Raw genomic sequence first — 22,784 nt, 5'->3', positions numbered from 1 at the left:
ATTGTGACACTGACAGAGAGTATAGTGTAGATGTTAACACAGGATCAGAAAACCAATCAAAGGTCATTCTAGTCAACAACATGCTAGGGACCGACCACGCACCATCATTTCCATTGTCTTCCTACACTTCTTTTCTTACTGACACTTTGTCATGGAACGTGAGTGGAAAGTGCTACTGCTGATGGAGCAGGACATGCTTACACATTTGGCACCTCCTGGCATCATCAATATTTGCAGTGATCTGGTCACATCATGTTCGTTAATGGCTTTATCCTTTACGCCCCTTGCTGTCTTTTTGTATGGTTTGTGGGGCTAACGTTTAAAGCTAACAATCATGTCAGCCATATCATGACGAACACAACTAATAAGTACATTATAGATCTATAAAATAATAATATAACTGCCCGTTGAAGAACTTTAAAACTACTTGTGTAATATTAATGTGAAACAAGTGATTAAATCTAAAACATGTTAATTAGAAATAACAAGGCAATATGAAAACAGGCTAAAGATTGCCAACAACTAAAGGCAGATCACTAGACTAGGGACCATATGGGAGTGAGCATAGTTTTATCAATATTCCAGTAATGTCAAGGCGGGGACACAAGTAAATGGTCTTCAATATTGCATCCAAGCTTTAACCTCGGGCCACTCAACCTCGCCTGTCTTATGTAGGAGGCATTGGGAACCACTTCAACCGTTAGGTCTGGACTTTCATAATGTCGTTCAGGTACATCCAAAAACACTTGCCTTTGGTAAATTGTTACCGTTATAAAGTACTTGCAGATTCTTTTGTGGACCCAAGCCAGAAGCGGTATGGTCAGTCGAGGTTTCGACCACAGACACAACTGGTGTATCTGTACATTTAGCACACTGAATAATTAACATGCTCGCATGACCGCACAAGCAAACAATGAGCATGCAAGCACATATACAAAACATGTTTTAAATATTATGCGATTTAACGACTTCGGTAATATAGCAGAATTTTATATTCGTGCCCATAACATACTCTCGCTTGGGAAATACCAACATTTTGGATCTCGTTTTGTAAATATAGTATGACACGGGCACTCATACAATATCATTTATTAAATCTTATCTTCATCGATACCACAATCTTTGTACTCCCATTTAAAGATATTGAAAAGAGCGCATCCTGATGCTTTCGGGATACCGTTTGCAACCTTTACCTTATACCTCAATGTGTTATATTTACTTTGTGCAGTGTGTCTCCCAGCAGCTTTTATGATTGCCTATCCGGATGGATTTACAACCAAAATACCTATATTGACATGGGAAGGACTTTTCATCAAGACAGTCGAGATTCAGATAACATAGGGCATATTCAATCGAAACCTGGTTAACTATATAACATCAATAATGCATCCAGAGGGAGGAATGTGTCTAGACATTTGGATCAACGATATGCATTCTGATACTACGGTTATGCATTGGAATTGTCTTGTACTTTGATAAATATCATAAATGTTACTAAGTGGTGTTTAAAAGACAACCGACTGCATACCTGCATCCACTCCATATGTATTGTTTGATATGTTAGTCAGTGATCCTGCAGATTACTCTTGATAATATGACATATATAATTATTGCTTGTCATGAATAATCGACACCGTCGGGGCACGATGACATGTTGACAGAGTATCGAATAAACGCTTTGGTTGGCTCTTTATCACCTGACTCCAAACTCATTGCTGCAAGATCTCATGCGTTTTAATCGTCGGCTTGCTCTGCTCTTAACCACCTGGTCTAAGGTGTATTCCCCTCCTGGCTACCCGATCCAAGGTTCAGTCGGCTCGTCAACACCCGAATCAAGGTTAAGTCGGTTTGTAACTGCCTGATTCAAGGTTTAGTCGACTCGTAACAGCCTGATCCCAGCTTATATTGGCTCATAACCACATGATCTCCTAAGAACCGCCGGAAAATGTTGTCGTCGGCCCTTGAGCATCTGTTCCATGGTTTAGCTGGCTTGTAACCAACGTACAATGTTTAGTTTCATTTAATCTCAAATGTAATCGGCTTTTAACGACATGATCAAAGATGTTGTCTGATCCAGCACTGATCCAAGATTAAGTCGGTTCGTGACCGTCTGATGCAAAGTTTAGTTGGCTTGTAAACCTTTACCAAGGTTTAGTCGGATGGTAACCATCTGAACAAAAATATAGCCATCTCGTAACTACCTGATCCAATATTTAGTTAGATAGACCATCTAATCCTAGGTTTAGTAACTGCCTGGCCCCTTGTTTAGTCGGCGCGATTGCTTGTTTACGAGTCAGCGGTTGGGTAGGTTAACCTCCTGATCCAAGGTTTAGTCATCTCGTTCTAACACGATACAAGGTCAGTCGGCTGATCCAAGTTTTAATCGGCTCACAAGCTCATGATACATGATGTGGGTCTCTCGGAACCGCCTGATCCAAGGTTTAGTGGGCTTGTGAGCATCCGATCCAAGGTTTAGTGGTCCTGTCACAACGTAACAAGAGTTAGTTGGGCAGTAACTATCCGATTATGGATATTCGAGTATTCAACTCGTAGTTGTCTGATCCAAGGTTTAATTAGCTAATGTTTATCCAGTATAAGGTTCAATCTGTGCGTAACCGCCTTACCCATTGCTTAGTCAGTTGATGGGTGCACAATCGTGTGTTTACTAATCACAGGTGGGTCGGTTCTTAGTCGCCTGATCCAAGGTTCAGTCAGTTTGTAACCGCCTGATCCAAGTTTTGAGGGACTCGTGAGTATCCGATGCAAGGTTTAGATGTCCTGTAACCACCTAACAAGATTTAGTTTGACGGATACTACCCGATCAAAGATATAGTCAGCTCGTTACCGACAAATCCAAGGTTAAGTCGGTTCATAACCAGCCAGACAAAGGTTCATTCCCCTCGTAACTACACGATCCAAAGGTTAGGTGGCTCGTAACTGCCTGATCCAAAACGTAATCGACTCAACATCCACATAATCCATGGTTAGTTCGGTTCGTAACCATCCAAGCCACGGTTTAGTACTCTCGGTAGAGTTGGTTTGTAATCATCCGATCCAAGGTTTAGAAGGTTGGTTTGCTACCTTCCGATTCGAATATCGAATGCGAAAAGAAAATGCAGATTCGGAACAATTAACAATGTGAACTGAAAATGCATTGTAGGATTCCATATACCCTCATTATTGTAAGAAACTTGATATAAACATCTTTTTTGACGGTGTAATTTCCTATGGGTAGCCTAGAAGTTTACTAGTTTTATATTTACTGTATGAGAGGCTTTCTTTTATAGATTCACAAAATGAAATGTTGGTTTTATTGCACGTTTTGATATATATTTCAAACAATTTGTAAAATAGCCGCATGTATAGGACTAATATTATATGCTCGTGTTTTCGAGAACATATCAATATGTGTGACAGTGTTTCTAAGAGAACAAGCATTACGTCTCATTGCCACAGACGGATTCATAACCAGACTATGATGGCGGTCAGGCTCCCCGTTGCCATCAAATTATTTCATCTCAAGGCAGAACCTCTGGTACGCCACTAATATACCCGCGCCATTTCCGGTAGTCGCGAAGCGGAACAGACGTGGTCATTTGGTTGATGCCTCACCGTGTCACACCGGCATAAAGAAGAAAAGAAGGGAAATAGTTGGCATTAGATTGTTAGCGGACATGAGCAACAGCTGTCACAAACAGACGCGTCATCTAATGCCAAGATCGAATCCTTTCTGTGCAGAAAATGAGCTTTTAGGGCAACAATGGGTTTGCGGCAAAACTGAAATCGGTCATGTTTATTTAACTGGGTCTCCTGGATTTCATTTCCTGTTCCCTGTGGATGTGGGTAGTGTTACTGATCCAGATACAGATTCGGACTTTATAGGTCGGTCCTTTGGGAGGAGCGTTTCATTTCTATATTTTTTAGTGATCAGATAATTTGATTTAAAAGTAGTTGGACAAAAGAAATACTAGAGTTATCTGCTTGTCATGATATTGTTTGGTTTGGGAGGGGGTGGTGGTGAGGGGGATGAAAATGAGACATTTCTGGTTTGGGGTGGGAATGTTTTTATGTCGACAGCACTGTCGTATGGGTTGATATCAACATGAAGGGGCTAAAGGTTAACTTGATGTACAATTTATACGAATATAAGTAAATATTCGGAATTTGGGTGGGTACATAATTGATTTAAGCGTTATAACATCATGGTTTCTGTTTTGAAATTGCAATCAAAGATGGGCGCGCGCGAACGTGTCAGAAGAAATGTTTGGGCTGGTGAGGAACTATAACACAGAAAAAGCTCTTTATGGCGACAGAAAGTCCCTCAAAACAGTAGCAGGTGTTCACGGATAAGGTTGGCCTTTTCTTCTTCTCCAATGGAACGAGATGTAGACACTATAGGCTGGACGTGGTGGAATATTCTCTACACAATAATAGGGTTGACAAATGGAAAGTCAGAGTCATCCTTCTTAAAGTGTGAATTATTTATGGATTTCAACTTCTGTAATGTGACGTTCATCAACGTCGTGTTCAGATCCATAAATTTTCAACCTCTGTGTATAACACTTCTAAATGTCACTCACAGACCTTATGCGTCCTGTCATACAGTCATGCGGACAGTGATTTGACACACTGAACTGTAATGCATAAATCTAAATTCGAAACGGATGAGGCCGTCTCTCAAAGGTCTCCTTTATTTCTTACCCAGGAGAGCCATTTCTTATTATGATCTGTGGGAGGAAACTGGCTGTTTGGTGTTTGACTGGCAGTTGGAGGAATGGGTCATTGAAGTACCTGAAGTACAAGTTACCATTTTTGTTTTTGGACTCGGTCACTTATTTTCAGATGGCCTTTGCCTACATATTTGGGAAAAGTTTGAAGACAGATATGAACCAGTGTGTGTGGTTAAGAGGTCTAGCAAAAAGTCTTCATATATCAAAAGATGTTTCCTCGGGTTTTTCGTATAGGAAAGAGATGTAAAAAGTTTTAAAAAACAAGAATATTCATTGAAGAATTGAGAATTCATCTCAAATACTTTCTGATAATAGGATGATTGTCCTTCCGTGACTGTATTCATTACTTTGATTAACCTTTTGAAAAGGACCATGGTGGACTCAAAGTACAAGCCGCTATATAGATCCGCTATATAAGAGGGATGGACAATGAGTAAGTCACATCTTCACCTTTAAAGTCATGGCAAACAATGATACATGATTTTGGCAGGTACATTCAGGTATTGCAGTGAGACATTGGATAGCAGCCAACGACAGAAGTGATATATTTCCAATTTTGCTTTCTGTCCTATGGTCTGCATATTCTACCATTCAGGCTTTGACAGCATCTTCTGAAAGATTATTCCACATGTGTCATCTCACATTTGCCCCTTATGCAATATAAATCGTTTAGGCTGGAATGTCATTGTTTTACGTTGTTTGCGAAGTAGCTTATCGATTGATAAAGTTGTCTTCTTGTTCTAAGGCATATTCATATTAACACTGAAAGTATTCATAACACCATATATGCTAGTCTGAACGTCTGGATATGTAAATCTTCACTGACACTCGGTTCAGTTCCCCGAGGAAGGAAAATAGTCACCATACTGATCACCATCTTAATGTATCAGTTCTCAATGTTTTAGATAAAAGATTCTTTCTGGTCATCCGAGCGTGCTCTTTCTGTAATAAGACCTGTGTGGAGGTTTTTGCTACATACTTACACATACATTATGATTTCAACGTATAATCTCCCTAAAGGAACAATATCCTGGGATTCTATCATAGATTTATAACACATACGCCCACAGTGTCTGAGGTCTTCGGACCAGCCATGCATACGTGATAATACCTCTACAAGGTCTAGACATCCGGCGGATTTATTTGCTCAGGTGTCAATCCCAACGTCAGTTAATCCCCCAAGTGAGGATTATTTATGTTATTGCTACGGGAAAACAACTTCATGAGCCTCTTGTAAATTCCTGTTTATCTGTTTGCATATCTTCAGCATTGTCATTTCATGGGGGGAGTTTAAAGGACACGAAAGGAGTTCTGCATCTGCAGAATGGAGACACAATTAAAGGTTTTATCAGATTACACAGTTACTCCCTCTGAAAGAATGTTAATCAAAGGAAATGCATATGAAAAGAAAGAATGAAAAACCCTCAAAAACAGACAAACCAAAAAAAAAAATTCACTGAACAAGTTAGTCACCAACTCTATACTCGAGGAACATGTATAGACTATCTCTTTAATGCAAATTCTATCACCTGTTGAAATGAGACATCCCGTTTGACGAACACCTGGTACGAGCTCATTAAGCGTCATACCTGTATATGGACAATGCTGAGATATTAGCACTCACATTTGTGTTTATAGAGTGACAATAACATGTTATTGTATCGGTATCGAATTACTTATCCTGCCACTTAAAGTGTATAATGGCGGTGATCTGATACGATGGCACACGTGTACAATTCTTTCAAAAGGGTTTTTCATTAAATGCGGTAATGAACACAGTGCTTTGATTAATTGAGATGACATTGACTCAGATAACGACTGCAAGGTTCCGGGAGCATATCCTGTTTTTGTCATGATAGCGGCTTTAATAGTATCCATTGCAAACAATGAGAGTTGAAGCGGTCACTGAAAGTTTAACATTGCAAACGGTGAGAGTTGAAGCGGTCATTGAAAGTTTAACAATGCTTGCAATGAGAACTTATGAGGTCATTGGACGTCTAACATCGAGACGGATCAGCATCGCATTTTCATGGTTATACAGCTGACAAGAAGATCAATGACATATATGCAGCACAGCCATGAACAAAATGGCCATCACCACAAGATACCACTTGGCGACACCATGATATTAACAAAATGTGTTTCTGTCATTTATGCTCGAAAGACGCTGGTGGACGTAATAAAATTATTCAACAGTACTAGAATCGATTTCTCGGAGATACGACTGACAAAATACTGTGCTCGAATTTGTTTTCCACGTCGTATTGAAATTTGGAGTTATTGATCGGTGTAGAATGTACAAACTGATATTGGGAAGTACATGCACGTTCACTTGTAGCAAATACAACAGTTGTTTTTTAATTCATCGATTTGGCAATATATCATTAGACGAGGAAGCACTATAGTAGTAAATGGCAAAACCCCCAACGGGTTAAAGAGAATATTATTCTAAGGTTAGACAAAAGAATCTACATTTATATTGAGAAAACGATCCACAAGTTTACTCAGAATGCACACGGTACGTTCTATCGATTTAAAGCCTACTAATAAGAACACATTTGTTATGGACTACTGGTTCAGTCTTACGCATTGGGAGTTAATGGGATATGTACTATATAAAAACGCATTTCAGCACACGAAGGGGAGGTTTTTACATGCAAACAGCTCAAATGAATTAATTTTGATTTATTACAGAAAACAGAACAAATTTGCCTGAATAGTTTTTGATATACATTGAATTGAAAAGATCTCTTTAATATCTGCAGTAATATGCTTACATAGTGAAGCTATTTTTGTGCTGACTAATGTAACAATGAAGTGATCAGTTCAGAAATGCCGTCATGAATGGCCATTAACATGAGTGAGTTTAGTTTTACGCCGCTTTTAGCAATATTCCAGCAATATCACGGCGGGGGACACCAGAAAATGAGCTTCACACATTGCACCCATGTGGGGAATCGAGCCCGGGTCTCCGACGTGACGAGCGAACGCTTTAACCACTAGGTTTCCCTCCATGAACATGACGCATTATTGACCTGAAATGACAACGTAAACGCGAACAAAACTTTCCGACACTTGATATCGCCAGAACATCGCCGGTACTAACAATTCTTAATTCACTGCAACTATTAGTCTTACAATAATATTGTAAAACGTTTACAAACGTGTTTGTTATCAAATGAATCGTACCTGACTATGCTACGACTTTATGGAAAAGCGTGCGAAAATGGTATATTTGTAAACGGTTTTCGTATTACAAAATTTTCCATAATGGATTTGTGTCACATTTGTAGCATTCACTCGTATAGAGTGAGTGAGTTTAGTTTTACGCCGCACTCAGCAATATTACAGCTGTATGACGGTGGTCTGTAAATAATCGAGTCTGGACCAGACAATCCAGTGATCAACAACATGAGCATCGATCTGCGCAATTGGGAACCGATGACGTGTGTCAACCAAGTCAGGGAGCCTGACCACCCGATCCCATTAGTCGCCTCTTACGACAAGCACAGTCGCCTTTTATGGCAAGCATGGGTTTCTGAAGACCTATTCTACCCCGGGACCTTCACGGGTTCATTTGTATAGATATGACGTCAACATGATACTACGTAACGCAATGGCTATGGTATGTTATTCGAATATTGCCGTATACAGCCACATACATCATGTAATGTTGTTTGTGTCGTATTACGTATTCCTATACCGTTAGCAGATATGAGTTAATCAATATGAGACACGTCATGCCTAACTTGCGATGATCCCGTATAAAAACATAAGCACGTCTAATACGTAATGGGCATTCCGCATTTGGTGTCCTCCGGCGTGATTTTACTGCAATGCTACACCGGCGCTACTAAACCAATTACGTTAAGCTTAGACCTGATTCAAATGAAATAGAAATATAATTGTGTTTGTCATGTAATCCTTTACTGCAGACATAAATCACCTTTTAAGCATCCCCATTGTGGACCAGACCCACAAGTGATTGATTTCACGATCAACGATCCACACCTTCGGGGTAACCCTTGAAGATCAGGGGTAGAGTTGGTTGCAGCAATCTGTGCTTGTACTTAGAGGCGACTAAAGGGATCGGATAGTCAGGCTTGCTGACTTGGTTGACACGTGCCATCGTATCCAAGATCGATTCTGGTGCTGTTGGTCACAAAATTGTCTTGTCTAAACTCGATTATTTACATACCGCCGCCCATGGAATATTGCTGCATGCGGCAATAAACGGCAAGAAACCAAACCAAGCATTTGGGTACTGTGACACGGTCTAACTTTGATATGGACATCAAGTTCTGAAGGTTCTGAATATTAGGTTCTGTAAATATATTAAGAAGAAGCAAATCGTATAGCAACTCACATGCTCTGATCTCCCTCTATCAAATGCAAGTGAATGTCTATCAATTCAGCAAACCTACTAACCTTTCCCACACAAAATCCCATGATGGCGGAGCAACAGACCAAGATCGAACCTCCTGTCCATTGCTGACTGTGTTTTAGGCCCAGTGTCACAAAACGTTACCTCTTTGATTGATTGAAATGGCATGAAAAATAACAAGAAGTCTGAAATATCAGTGTGCCATAATGGCTTATTTACAACTGTTATTTTATTTACATACAAATTACAGCAGTTTTATGACAGGTAGTCATGCTGAAAAACATGTCAAAGTCAGTCATAATGTTTTAACTTCAAGGGGCCCAATTAGGGTTGCAAAACATTGTTAATTCAACTACTTGCCAATTGTGTCCCCAAAACTCAGTCATTATTCACAGTATTCTTAGCAAATGTAATCCATGGGTCCGTTGTACAACATGAAGGCATGATAACAATCATGTTGCACTAAGAATCACAGGGGCCTGTTTTGGGTGAAGCTTCATTTTGGGCACAGCTTCATTCTAACTAGTAAGTGTTACAAGTCAGCATTTACAACCAGTTTTAGCAAATATACAGCTAACATCTCAATCAGCATATGTTATTACAATAGCCAACCATGTTGCACTAAAAATCACAGGTCTTGACCTCAAAGGGGCCCATTTTGGGTGAAATTTCAATGTCAGTGCAGGTTCATATTAACACCATGCACATGTTAAAGTCAGTATTCAAAAGACTTCACAGAGTATTTATTCACTACTTATCCACTTTAAAGATATAAAACATCCACTATTACTCTTCATTCACACAGTCATCAATCTCAGTATCTGATTCACCCTCAAGAACTGCAGTATTCAAAAGTGTATAAACCTAAAGTAGATCAAAATGTATAACATATGAATGTATAAAATATTGGGAACAAATGCAACTAGACACGACTTGAAAAGGCGAATGGTCAGTGTCTTAACAAAAGATTTACATGATGTTAATTAAAGTGTTGTAATACAGATTACCAAACTTAAGAAATAATTACAATATTTGGATTTGATGTGAAACAGTTTAGTTAAACATTGTAGACTTGATAAACAAACTTTGAAAAAAAAGAAAGAAAAGTTACATGGATTTGAACCTGCATGTCTGATAACAAAAGAAACCTACAATCCACTATTGCAACCATTAGGTTACATATTCCTTTGCCTCCCGGTCTGAATTTAAGCTTATATATTACACTTTACAACTATGTATGACGTCTGCTTGTGTTCATTACCTGCTAGACCTTGATACAATGTTCTTATTCTAGCTAAAACATCCTTTTCATACAGTTAAGTGTAGTCATTTTGGTTAAATGAAATCTAATATGTCATTGGAAACATCAAGGTACATAAGTTCTTGGAAAATGCATATGTTTATACATGGCAATCCTGTTGAATGACAGTGTTATTCTGACAGTGACAGGTGACTCAAAGGTGTTTGATACACAGATGATAGAAAAACTATGATCAAATCCTTACATAATAACAAAGATTTTCACCTTTACAGTACTACTTGATCATATTTTGAAAATCTTCAAACATCTTCTTACATTTCTAGCACAGACCAACAACCAAACACCAATGTTTACCTCATAAATCTGCCTTGTGAGTGCCTTATGATATTGAAAAGTTTAATAACGATGTTTGACATGTGTATTTTAGAGCACAAAACCATTCAAAATATAATGTATCATGGCACAGATGTGTAAATGTGATGGATTGTTTTTAAAGATGTTAGTTTATGTCAATGTTTATTTTTTTCGATGTTGTATGGGGCAATTTCATAAACCGAAAACATGTACTATTTTAAATATTTTGATATGAGCAAAAGCGTGACCCACCACAATGTTTTAGGTGTACATTCTAATTTACTTGCTTCATATGTGGTGAAAAAATTGGGATGAGTCACGCTTTTGCTCACACTTTTCTATAACTCTGAAAATCAGAAAATGTAGGTTTCTAGAAGATATTGTAAAATATGTTAACTTTTAGGTCTTCAAAGAGGAAACCTAACAACACCAGAAACATAAAAATGCAATTGGAGGTAACTTCAACAATTAATTTAGCTCCTTTTATGCTAAAATTATCGTGTTGTAACATTTTGATAATCATGACATGTTGTGGGCCAATAAGGGCCTCTATCATACCTTGTCCTTTTCGAGCATAATTCTACCATTCTTATATTTCTGTAATGAGGCAAGAAAACTATTTCTCAAGTCTGTCAAGACGAAGGCTGCAGGCTTTACATACAAATTTGAGACATGTTTCACAGACCTTTTACGGATACGTTGAGAAGTGTTATTCAAAATATCCACATTGTTCTAATTCATTGTTTTTCTCTAAGTACTGTTTATATTATATATATGTTGCAAAAGAGATTTTACATTTCCACAAAGCACTGAAAAGATAGGCGACTCTAAATTGTGATAATAACTAAAATATTGCCGATGTGGCTTTTTACTCACACACTAAACTGTGATACCCTGTTTGGAAATAAAACAATATCTCTTGCATGAGATGTCTTCATAATGCAGACAAAATATTTTTTTATCAATCACAATCTTGGTATATCCACACATACGCCAAATCGCAATTAATTAACATCTAATCTACCCACACCGGTAAAAAATCCTTTTTACTCATCTCATTCGGGCATGTAAAAGGAGGTTGTTAATGCCAATTCTTAATCGGCTTTCCAACAGAATTCCAGTAGGACAGGTGGCCGAGATCACGACAGGCCTATTTGTTCTAGTTGTCATTAATCGTCCCCAAACATGACTGATGGCTGACATATGACTCACAGGGTCACGCTATATAATCGTGTTCTTACTAGGCAGTAAAGACTGGCGCCAGGAAAACTTACAGAAGCCTTGTGGGGGTCTTCAGAAATGCAGTAGAATATATTATACAGTCAGTTAGTTAGCAGTATGGTGAATGTAGTGGACCCATAACAACAAAATGCTTGTGACAAATGAAATCGGATGTTGAGTGCATGGCTGTCCGATCTGTGAATACTCGAGTCTGGAAGTTCCACAGCTGATCGGGGGCGGTGGGGTTGCTTACTGGTTAAGGTCTTCGCTCATCATGGAAGTCCATATCTGGTGTCCCCCGCCCATCGTGATATTGCCCGAATGTTGCTAAGAGCGGCGCAAAAACCATATTTACTCACTGCAGCTGATCACTGACATTTTTGTTCTTTCAACGCGTCACAGTACATCTTTTGTTCCTTCATTCCTTTGTTCCTTGAGTTACAAGGCTAATTAGAATCAGGTAAATTTCATCGACTTTTTACCCAAGCAGAAATTCAAAGAAAACCACGGCCTGGTAGTTTAGACACCGACCCGTGCTTAGGTCACGAAATGAAATGCACAAATACACCCAGTATGGATTGTACAATTTTCTGCAGCAAACACAAGGAAGAGGTGTAAAGAATTAGAAAACACACGGATCTCTCTCTCTCTCACACATATGTATAAATAGATAGATAATAGATGTCCTTTAGTACAATTCTTTGAGAACTATCTACTTGCCATAATGGGTGCATGCTTTAAAGTACGTCACATAAATGTCTTAATGCCACTTCAATAAACATGTTGACTCCAATAGATATAGGTCACGGCTTAACAACAATCAATATTTTATCGTTCCCATAAGACAGTTCCTAAGCTTAAAAAGATGTCTTAACATTGGTTTCAGAAAGTCAATCCAGGCTTTTCTATTCTCTTGACACGAAGCAAGAAACGTGTGCCTCCTTATTGGGATAAGACTGTGAATAATTGTCCAATGACCAGCGCGAAGATAATAAATTATGTATAACATGGCAGAACTAAATCAACAAATCAGGTGCCATCCAGGACATTCTTCACAGGAGTGACACAAACATCAATATATGTGAGAATAATTGTTCTACTTCGTTCCTACGGAAAAACAGTGTGTTGACAAGTATGCACACTGATTATATTTATGCGTGACGTTAAAATTAGTTTGAATCAGTCCGTTTATTATCAGACATTTGCTGCGGAGGTTCCTTCATTTATAGTGGGATGTGGAATATGGTATATGGTCATGTGGGAAGTCTCAAACTTTATCCACAATTGTTTTCTAAGACTGAAGGTACTCATGAAAAGTGTTCATATATGTTGATACAGCTGTTGCTGTATTGGACATTTGAATGGCTGTATAGCAACCACCGAAAGCAATTTTTAAGACCTTCGTTTTTGTGCACTTTTAGGTGAATCATGAATAAGTGCATGTATCCAATCGTCTACACCATCACCGCAATTGAAAGTTCTCCAAAACACATTTATATATTTTCGACGGAAAGTGAAGACATAAATGGAAAGTAAATGACAAAACCACAACTTAAAGATGAGCCTGGAACCATATCAAAGGGCTGGAAGAAATGGCATGGCCAGTGTAATTTCCTTTTTGTCAAAGACAGCAGTATAACATCGTGTGCCGAAAATCAAACAACTGATGGCAAAAACATTTTCTTCTTCAATCCTGCAGCTCACATTTTGATGTAACGGCTCTACCTATACGTGATAATATTTCCACATCAAACGGCTAAAGTTCTTTCCGGAAATGCGTTCTGCAGACTCAGTACGAAAGTGCGAACATTAAGGTTCAGCGATGTGTATTTGTTAAACACGGCAGCAGATCAGTAACCCAGCTGTATTTGGATCTCGACTGTTGGACGCTGGTTGGACACGGTTTATTCAAAGGAGCGCGATCAAAATATCATTGAAAATGTTATTTCGAACGTGAATCTGTCCGCCAAAGATCATGCCGATAAAAGGCTTAGGTGTGTTAAACTCCACATCAAGGCCGTGACATTGTTAGCTTAGTACTTCCTGGTCCTTTCTATGACCTTCAGATGGCTGTCTGTCTAGCTTAAACACATTTTTGTTCAAACATAATGACACCTGCACGTTGTCGCAAATTTGTTTTCTTTATCAAATAAGACGTCGGGGGGTTGAAAAAGGCTTTGTTTTACGTCGTGTAATATTATATAGTATCATGGATGTAAGATCAACAATATGAGGGTACCAGCAATGGGATCTCTTTTGTCTGGACCATTGTGTACCGAGCACCAGCCCCACGATTGCCATTGTATGCAAATTTTACAACGAAATCCATTCGACTGCACCTCATTCTATTTCCAGATACATTAATCCGTTTACTTAATAGGGGTCTTGCAGTAAGGTAACATGCACAGGATATAAGTCTTCCGGTAGGTCACGCTGGAACAGAGGGCGTGGGTGGATCATCATTGGCGCCACATTTCAGTGTGAGAGATGCTTCCTCACGTCAGAAACTAATGGTATGGGGTAAAGATCATGGCTTGTCATGAATTTCATCACCATACTTATGCTCTCAGGTTCATCTGAAGTTTACTGAGAAACGGCATGTCACTAGAGCTGGAGAAGAATTAACATCGTACCGGGAGTTGTTGACATGGCAATTGACACATTGGCATTACCGTGTGCACTTGCTGAACTCTCCATTTTGCTGACTGTTTCTGTGTGCATATGAATCCAAATTTCTGCTCACGCTGGCAAAGTGAAAACACGGGAATGTCGTAAAGACATTTAAATAATATTTCAGACATATCGATTATCTCACTGGGTTCAATAATGGCCAAACGGACAGTTCCCCCAAATTTCTCTTATGCATATTTCTGAAAGAGGAATGAAAGCGATCTTTTTTTTCAGCTGGTATGACATGGCATATGACAGCCTTTGAGGGAATAAGGCATGCCTTTTAGATTTCACATCTTGTTCAAAAGATGTACGATCAATCACTTGGCCTTTCCTGAAGATGATAAACGTTTCGTAAAGTTTCTCTTTCAGCGGAACAGCTGTGGTGAAATGGTACAAAACAGTTCACTGAGATACTTGGTGCTTTCAGACGCGTTTTGAGCTGTTATCGATTTGTGAAACAAAATTGTTGCTTCAGTATGTGACCTTCTGTACCGGTTTGAACCCAGTAGCTTGCGTGAAACACTGAAAGCTATTGTGTTAGTGTCCTTGCTGTGCGATAAGTTTCTGGACTCGTAGCCAAGGGCATATTTAAGTAGCACGAGTCTGCACTAGCAAGATTCAATAATCTCTGTCATTAGGATCCTACCAGTTTCTTTGAAGGTCTGAACAAGTTTACAATGAACCAGAACCAACAACACTCTTTCTACCTTTTCATGCGTAAAGGCGCATGCATATTTATATTTATATTTTAGATATCAACGTTAGAAAAAGAAGCCGTAATTGGCACATCGCCATACACGTTAAAATAGGAAAGCTTTAACTTAAAAAACTCGACATCCGTGTACATTCGTACGACAATTACACTGCCTTCAACACATTTAAACATAATGTTATTACCTATTTACAGTGCCGTTAAACACAGTGTACCGAAGTGGGACCATCTAGCTACTCCGTATGGAGGACAAGTTCCGAAGTAATGACAGAGTAATGACGAATGATGCTTCCATCTGTTCCTTCACGAATACGCGTATTCTGTTGCACGACGTGTACAGTAGATGGCCCACTGTGTGATCATCTGGTGCCATTTCTATTCCTTTATGGGAATACTCAGCTGATATTTACTGACGCTGACTCTTTCAGGGACACCGAGTATCGTCACAGACAAGAATTAAAGTTTCTGAATTTGTTGCTTTCGTTCTGGAATGTATTAGCATTTTCACTTATTCCGGACCAATGTAATGTTTTTGAGCGTGTGTAGACGGCACAAGTTACTTAATACGTTGTTATCTCGAGCAGACAAATGTGCGATAAAACCACACTCACAACAAGTGGTCACTCAGATATTCTGACATATCTATTGACAACAAACCAAACACAGACTATCTGAAGGGGGGCAATATAGATCCATATTCTGTTGAGAGGTCAATTAGTCACGGGACTGTCTCATGTAACTGTCTCATGTAACTCACTCAACATCCACACACAAATTCTTTCCATTTTCCTTTAACATGACTATTAACGATGATATGTGAGACAACAACGACATTTACTGACAGATTTGCGCACTGGATGAATGCTGGCTGACTAAAATGACTGTGAAGATGCTCAAGGCACTCTGTAAATGCTTTAATATTTAATATTGTCGAGAAACAATACGCTTCTGGAAACGTTAAGTAAGACTGTATTCATTGACATACCTTTAAAGTACTTACAAGGCAAATTAAATCTAATTCTAAACCCAAAATTTGAGAAGTACTTTAACGTAACTATGACTGTGGCTTTTGAAAGTACAGTTTTGACGTTTTCTTCCTTAGGAATGGGTGGAGTCAATAGGTGATCTGAACGAAAAATAGCTCTTTACTTGGTTTCTGCTTTTAGCGTGTATATGATTTGTGCTACAGTGCTGTGTCTGTTTATTCTTTTTTCCATGTCTGGAGCAATTTTTGGGCACTAAATGTTAATAGATATTAAAAGGTTGCTCCCAATTATGTTCCTTTTTTACACACTCTTCCTTCTGTGACCTGTAAGAATAACCTCCTCATATCCTATTATCGTAGGAAAAAATGACATAACAAAACGAGCTTCAGAGTGATGGCCCATGATGATCTTCTTAAAAACAGACCCTCGGTCTACGGCTGAAATTATCAACATATGGTCGTGATATGACCTGATGCAATAGCCGCATATAACGTATGGTTGGGGTTATTTCTGGTCTATTAGTCAACTTGACTGACCTCTGTTAGCCCTTATGGCAAACGCATTTGATGTTTTATAGACCGATTAACGTCAAACAAACAGATAATGTCACGAGGCCAAATATTGATTTCTGGGAGGATTCAGAAACAGGTGGTACCAATGTCTAAATCGGGAATGATTATTCTTTAGTACTGACGTTTGAATATCTGCACATGTTGTCACATGTACATGTACATTATGTGCAACCTTTCTGTGGTCATGGTCTGACATAGCGTATTCATTACCACGGTGGTAAAACGCATAATGATTGTTAATATACCAGATACACGTTGGCGATGTGAGTTGACGTATTATCACAGTTTGAAAAACTGGCATTGACTGGTAGTAGATGGACACATGTAATTAACTATACACACAGACACAGATACACACACACACACACACACACACACACACACACACACACACACACACACACACATATATATATAGCACAGGTTAGAATAATTACATATATGAGGTTTCCGAGAGGGCATTGGAATGTAGTTAGTTTCATATTTCTTTGAACTATAGTCCATAACTAGTCGTAGTTTGATAGGTGTTCGGTATTGAAAGCCTTTCCCTGGTGCTAAGACTGATCGTTAAGACGTCATATGGAAATGTTAAAAGATCCAGAGGTAAATAAAAGTGTGAATGATTAGTCTGTGGTATGCACGGAAACAGATTCCACTGGGATCCCAAATTGATGACAATAATATGAATGAATCATAGAAACACGCTGATGACACCAGGTATTCTCGTAACATTTATTACTCGCCCGTGGAAAATACTGGAATGTAAAGCAAAAGTTACTGTGTTCTGTAATCTGATTCGGTGAAAAACATGATCAAATGATATTTGACTGCTAAACAGTTTGCTGCGTATTGACACGTAGAAACATCGAAAACAATTGTTTTGTTGTGTCATCAACACTGGTGACGTCACTCAAAGCATATTGTGACGTTAAGTTGGAATGACGTCACAAATGTGCAACTCCTGATGCTGCCATGGGAACCAGCTGAAACGGCCAGCTGATGACACTTCACTGCTGTACCCATACTTGATGTAAACGATGCAGACAGTAAAGCCCCTTTGTTTATTTTTTTATTACAATGTCGATGTCGATGTTTATCTCCTAATGCCAAATACTCGTAAATAATAATAAAATCATTAACTCGTTTAAAAAAAGTGGTATTACACGGATGGTCGTTTAGTACCTAATATTTTTACGGTAATATTTCATAAGCGTACTACCAATAGACGTATGAAGTCATAATGGTTTGCTCTAATGACGTCACAATGCTAATGCCTCTGTCACAATGGTATTAGGCCTTGCTTGACTCGAGGAAATCCCACTCTAGGCAACTCTAACACACCAACCCCTTCCTCTTGTTTGGAAGAACTATTTATCTTTTGATCGATTGTGTTTTAGTTGTAACGATGCCTCCGTATGTGCACCTTCCTGGTGAAAGGCAACTGACGGGCTGCATGAGCCATATTTCTAAGACTACCAAACGTTATAATGCACATATATATATATATGTGGGGACCAGCATCCAATAGTCTAGTTGAATTGTAGCAGCACCGATAAAGTTGTTTAACGCTCGAGAAAGCAGCCTAATCACGCAAATCAGTAGGGCTTCGCTGGCATCGCTCCGAATACATGTTGTATGAAGGTATCTTAATGAGTATGGAACGCCTGTTAAGACGCTTTACGTTTCAAGAGTCTGGGGAAAAACGGTTCAAATGCTTCTCCAATACATCATTAAACCATTCTAGAAAACTTATCACTCAAAATTATGAGATGAATATTATTAATTATATCAAAACCCTCGAGGATGAGCTAGTTATAAACAAATGCGTCATTCAATTGACGTCACGTACATGGTATCAAAGTAATGTTTGAAGGGATTCGGTTTCATTCAGGCTTCGTTTATCAATGGGTGTCAAGGAATGTCGTCAGAAACCTGAAAACGTCTACAGCAGATTGCTGTTCGTCGCCATAGATACCGTGGAAGCTGTCAAAACCGGTATTTGTCCAATCCGGCAAGCTGTCAACTCCGGCATAAAATCTGAGTCCCATCCGTGGCTTTTACATTTATCATCAGCTCTACAATCCGGCACATTGTCTAAACGATTTCTTCAGTCCCAGGGAGTGTCGGGTTAGATAGCTTCCATTATACTTAAAGTGGAAACAAACGTCCGCATCCATTCCCCTGACTACAATAGGTTTAAACAGTATCTCACTGTCATGTACCTTTGAGTTTACATGACATAATCAATTCATTGTTGTTGCTTTTATAAGGGCAGTATACACACCTCTTTGTTCTGAGTTTCATTAATACCTCAGAGTCTCTTCATGTCGTGATTATCAGCAGCTGCTATATTAGCTTGTTAGTAGTCGCCCTGTATGTCATAATTTCTGGATATTGTGACCGTATTTCATTTCATTATAATACCCATTTTGGGACAGTATCATTTTAGTCACAGCAATATATTTCCATATACAGTGGCAGCTGTCTAAACCCACGCACTTTGGGACTGAAGAAATCACCTGGTTTAGACAATGTGCCGGATTGTAGGGCTAATGACAATATATAAGCCACGGAAGGGGCTGAGATTTTATGCCGGTGTTGATAACGTGCCTGACTGGACAGATTCCACTATAGTTAAAAAGCCTTACATTGGCGACGTTTTGAGTGAGTACGTATGTTTGTATTGAAATCGCTATGCTAAGAGCAGACTGATCTGCACTTCACAGATTTCACACAGCCGTAAAAGCCTATACTGGAATGTTTACATCATGAAAAAAAGAACACGAAATACGACAAACGCCTTTTCTCTCATACAGCCATTGACTGTATAATTCGTACCCTTGTAGTAGTTTGAAATTCACAATAAAACAACAAATCTGCCCACTAGTGTCAGCCGTTACAAACATTATGCAAAAGCTAGTCAATTGTTCGCCTGAAATTGTCAAAACAAGGGATACTTCAAGCATTTATAACATCCATTTTGAAAAAATCTTCCACATGTCTACAATGATTTTCTTGATAGCTTTACAAGGGCCTTGTTCCACACAATTCGGAGAAGAAGTCTTTTGATAATCTTTGACACCATCTTAGAATATGCATACTTAATTGTGCCTCAAAAACTGAGAAATATACCATTAAAAGAAGTAGGGGATATTGGATTTAGAAGATTGATAAAATTCAAACAAGCAGGAAACAGATAATGAAGAAAAAACAGGGTAAACTGTGGCAATTTATTCCATTCCTTTTGAAAAGTTTCTTTTGTATGGGTATATAATACTGTGTTCTTATATGCACTGGCACTGTCTAGTGGTATTCTCGCGAAATGGAATTCTGTTTTTAATGGTATACATGTATATTCAACAAAGGCTGGATACGGAGCTGTTAGAATATTGCTCCATCATCCGTCAGTCCCGTTGCTTTTTCATTCTCATGCTAAATCATAATGCAGTAGTTTAAACTGAAACAATAATTTGCTTAGGAAATCTTATTCTACATGTACATAGGTTCAACACCGCAAGTAAATTGGCTATTCGAACAATACGCGGTCATCGATGTGCTTAACCTTAAAATCTTGACCACATTCTGTTGTTTTCAGACGCTTGGCGAAACAAATAGTGAACGTGGAGAAACATCTTGATGCCGACGTCATTCCTCATTGACACATTCCATCATTCCAATCATGATATCTGTGAAGGGACGGTGATCGATATAGTACTCTAGTACGATTGTTCAGGTCTCACTGTGCCATGAGTATGTGTTTATTTCACACTACTTTCAGACGTAGTAAAGCTGAACAACGCGGGCTGGTTGCAATCGAGTCTGGAGAAAACAATCCAGTGATTGTCAGCACGAGTAGCACATATTTTTGTTTCCGTGCAATATGACCCGATTCTGTATATCGTAACAAGAACACTAAATGCTCTAAAACAGTGATGTAATTACCTATCAACCTTTTTGTTGGTCAGCGAATCTGGTGAGTGATCATGCAACACGAAATTATTTCGGCTCCTTATTCATAGGCAACATCTGCAGCACGATACCATAAGTGTTTCATTGCTGGTTGTAATGCTGCCTGGGGCATGTCGTAGCTGGCGCGAAATACCTGTCACTTGTACACGTGGTATGTGATTTTAAACAAGGACACAATTAATGTACGATATTAAATTACGATTCCACTTCTCTGTCATATTAATGGCTCTGTCGTAATGTATTCATTGACGTTGGCGACCCCAACAAGTTTCGTTTCACCAAGCCACTGACAGGCACCACGTACAACATCCCCTAGGAACTAGTTTGGCATGGCCTATTCAAGGATTCAACCGCCGACCACAGACAGACACTCCACAGGACCACGGAGACAATCAGACAGAGCGCATTCTTCCTCAAGTAAAGAAGGCTTAACATGCATGCAGATAACCCTACAACAGCACTAATGATTTGATGAAACTATAATAAAGAAACAGACGTTTTGAATTCATTACCAAAAAAGCTACGTTCAACAGTAATATATGTATAAACATGACGTCGCTGAAAGTTAAAAAAAATCAATATTTTGACAGCAAACACGTGCATATTGATCATATTGATGAAGTGTCATCGTGACAGCTGCTACTTACCATTAAATATGTTGGTAAGGAGCGTTATAGGGAGGCAGAAGAGTGCTACCATGACGTCCGCAATGGCAAGATTCACAAGAAGAACATATGTCACAGAGTGGAAACGTTTGTCTCTGTAAATCACTGCGATTACACTCAGGTTTCCTATAACCGCAACACAAAATACAAATCCATAGGCTATAGTCAAGATCACTATCATATAAACTGGTTGTTTGATAAGCGGGTAGAAGATGGCCTCTTGTGTGAAGTTGGAGGAAATATTACTCGTTGCGTTCTCCATAATGAGTGAACGAAGACTGCTTCCGTTGTTCATGATTTCTTTGGGAATGATGTCTTGAGTAACAAAGTCTTCGATTACGACTTACTTCATTCAAACCTGCATTTGACATTAGTAATTTACTCCAACCTCGATTTGCTATGCTCTGCACAACCTGGTTATGTCGGATTCCATTGAGTCGTTTGTACGACTCATGTCACCGCAGTAATACCCTCACAAAATTGTCCAATCCTTGCATTCCAGTGTAAAGACAAAATCCAGTAAATATATTTCTCCCCGTTGGGGCTATTCACATTGTCTGCTTTGTAAGTCCTCGTGCAGAAAGTCACATAAATTCCATTTCATAAGGTGTCATATCTTTATCCATCTTTGGACACAGTGAGGTTAACATGAAGACATATGAGCGTTTAGACAGCGTATGAATAATAGCATTCCAACTCGTACATCGGATTAGGGAACAGTCCGTCAAGTCAACCGTCCCTGTACCGTTCTCAACATATCAATGGCTGTCCTCATTGATAAAGGGCAGTTGTGCTATTCCCATCAAAGTCCCGCCATCGATTGACGTAGGATATTGTAATGTCCCGTCTCTTGTTGAAGACAATACTGATTCGCTCACACAATATACCGGTAATTGCTTGAACCTTACATATCATACACATCAAACTCCAGAAGAAATATGAACACGTTCTACGCGGTTATTCTACCACGGATCACTATGTCACACTACTTACAGAGAATAACGCTTGCTCAGGTGCGATATCTTTCGCACAAGCACTCTGGACACGGAAATATGGCACAACTGATCTTTCGGGTAAAGATAGCAATTTTGTTGTCAAATTGAGGTGGAATCGGCCAATGTCTGTCGCTATGATCGCCTCAGCTAATCAGCCAGTCTGTAAATCAATGCCCGTGGTGTACACTGCTCGTGTCCGTCAGCATAATCAACCTTAAGACAAGTCATGCTCTCTCTGTACTTGGGTCGCACATTCAGACAC

At 39.1% G+C, this 22,784-nt stretch overlaps 1 protein-coding gene across 1 annotated transcript in view; it reads right to left on the bottom strand.

The window, feature by feature from the left end:
* LOC137284142 (neuropeptide SIFamide receptor-like) overlaps positions 1 to 22,290 on the bottom strand; it is a 70,070-nt gene extending 47,780 nt beyond the window's left edge. The window contains exon 1 of the mRNA XM_067815829.1: positions 21,510 to 22,290. Coding sequence (XP_067671930.1) covers positions 21,510 to 21,822 — 313 coding nt within the window. The 5' untranslated portion in view covers positions 21,823 to 22,290. The remainder of the gene's footprint in view (positions 1 to 21,509) is intronic.
* Positions 22,291 to 22,784: the final 494 nt, after the last annotated feature.

This window comes from Haliotis asinina, chromosome 5 (genome assembly GCF_037392515.1).
Source record: "Haliotis asinina isolate JCU_RB_2024 chromosome 5, JCU_Hal_asi_v2, whole genome shotgun sequence".
In the NCBI taxonomy this organism is placed as follows: Eukaryota; Metazoa; Mollusca; class Gastropoda; order Lepetellida; family Haliotidae; genus Haliotis; species Haliotis asinina.
The sequence above is the reverse complement of the archived record's forward strand: the minus strand, read 5'-3'. Positions and strand labels throughout refer to the sequence as shown.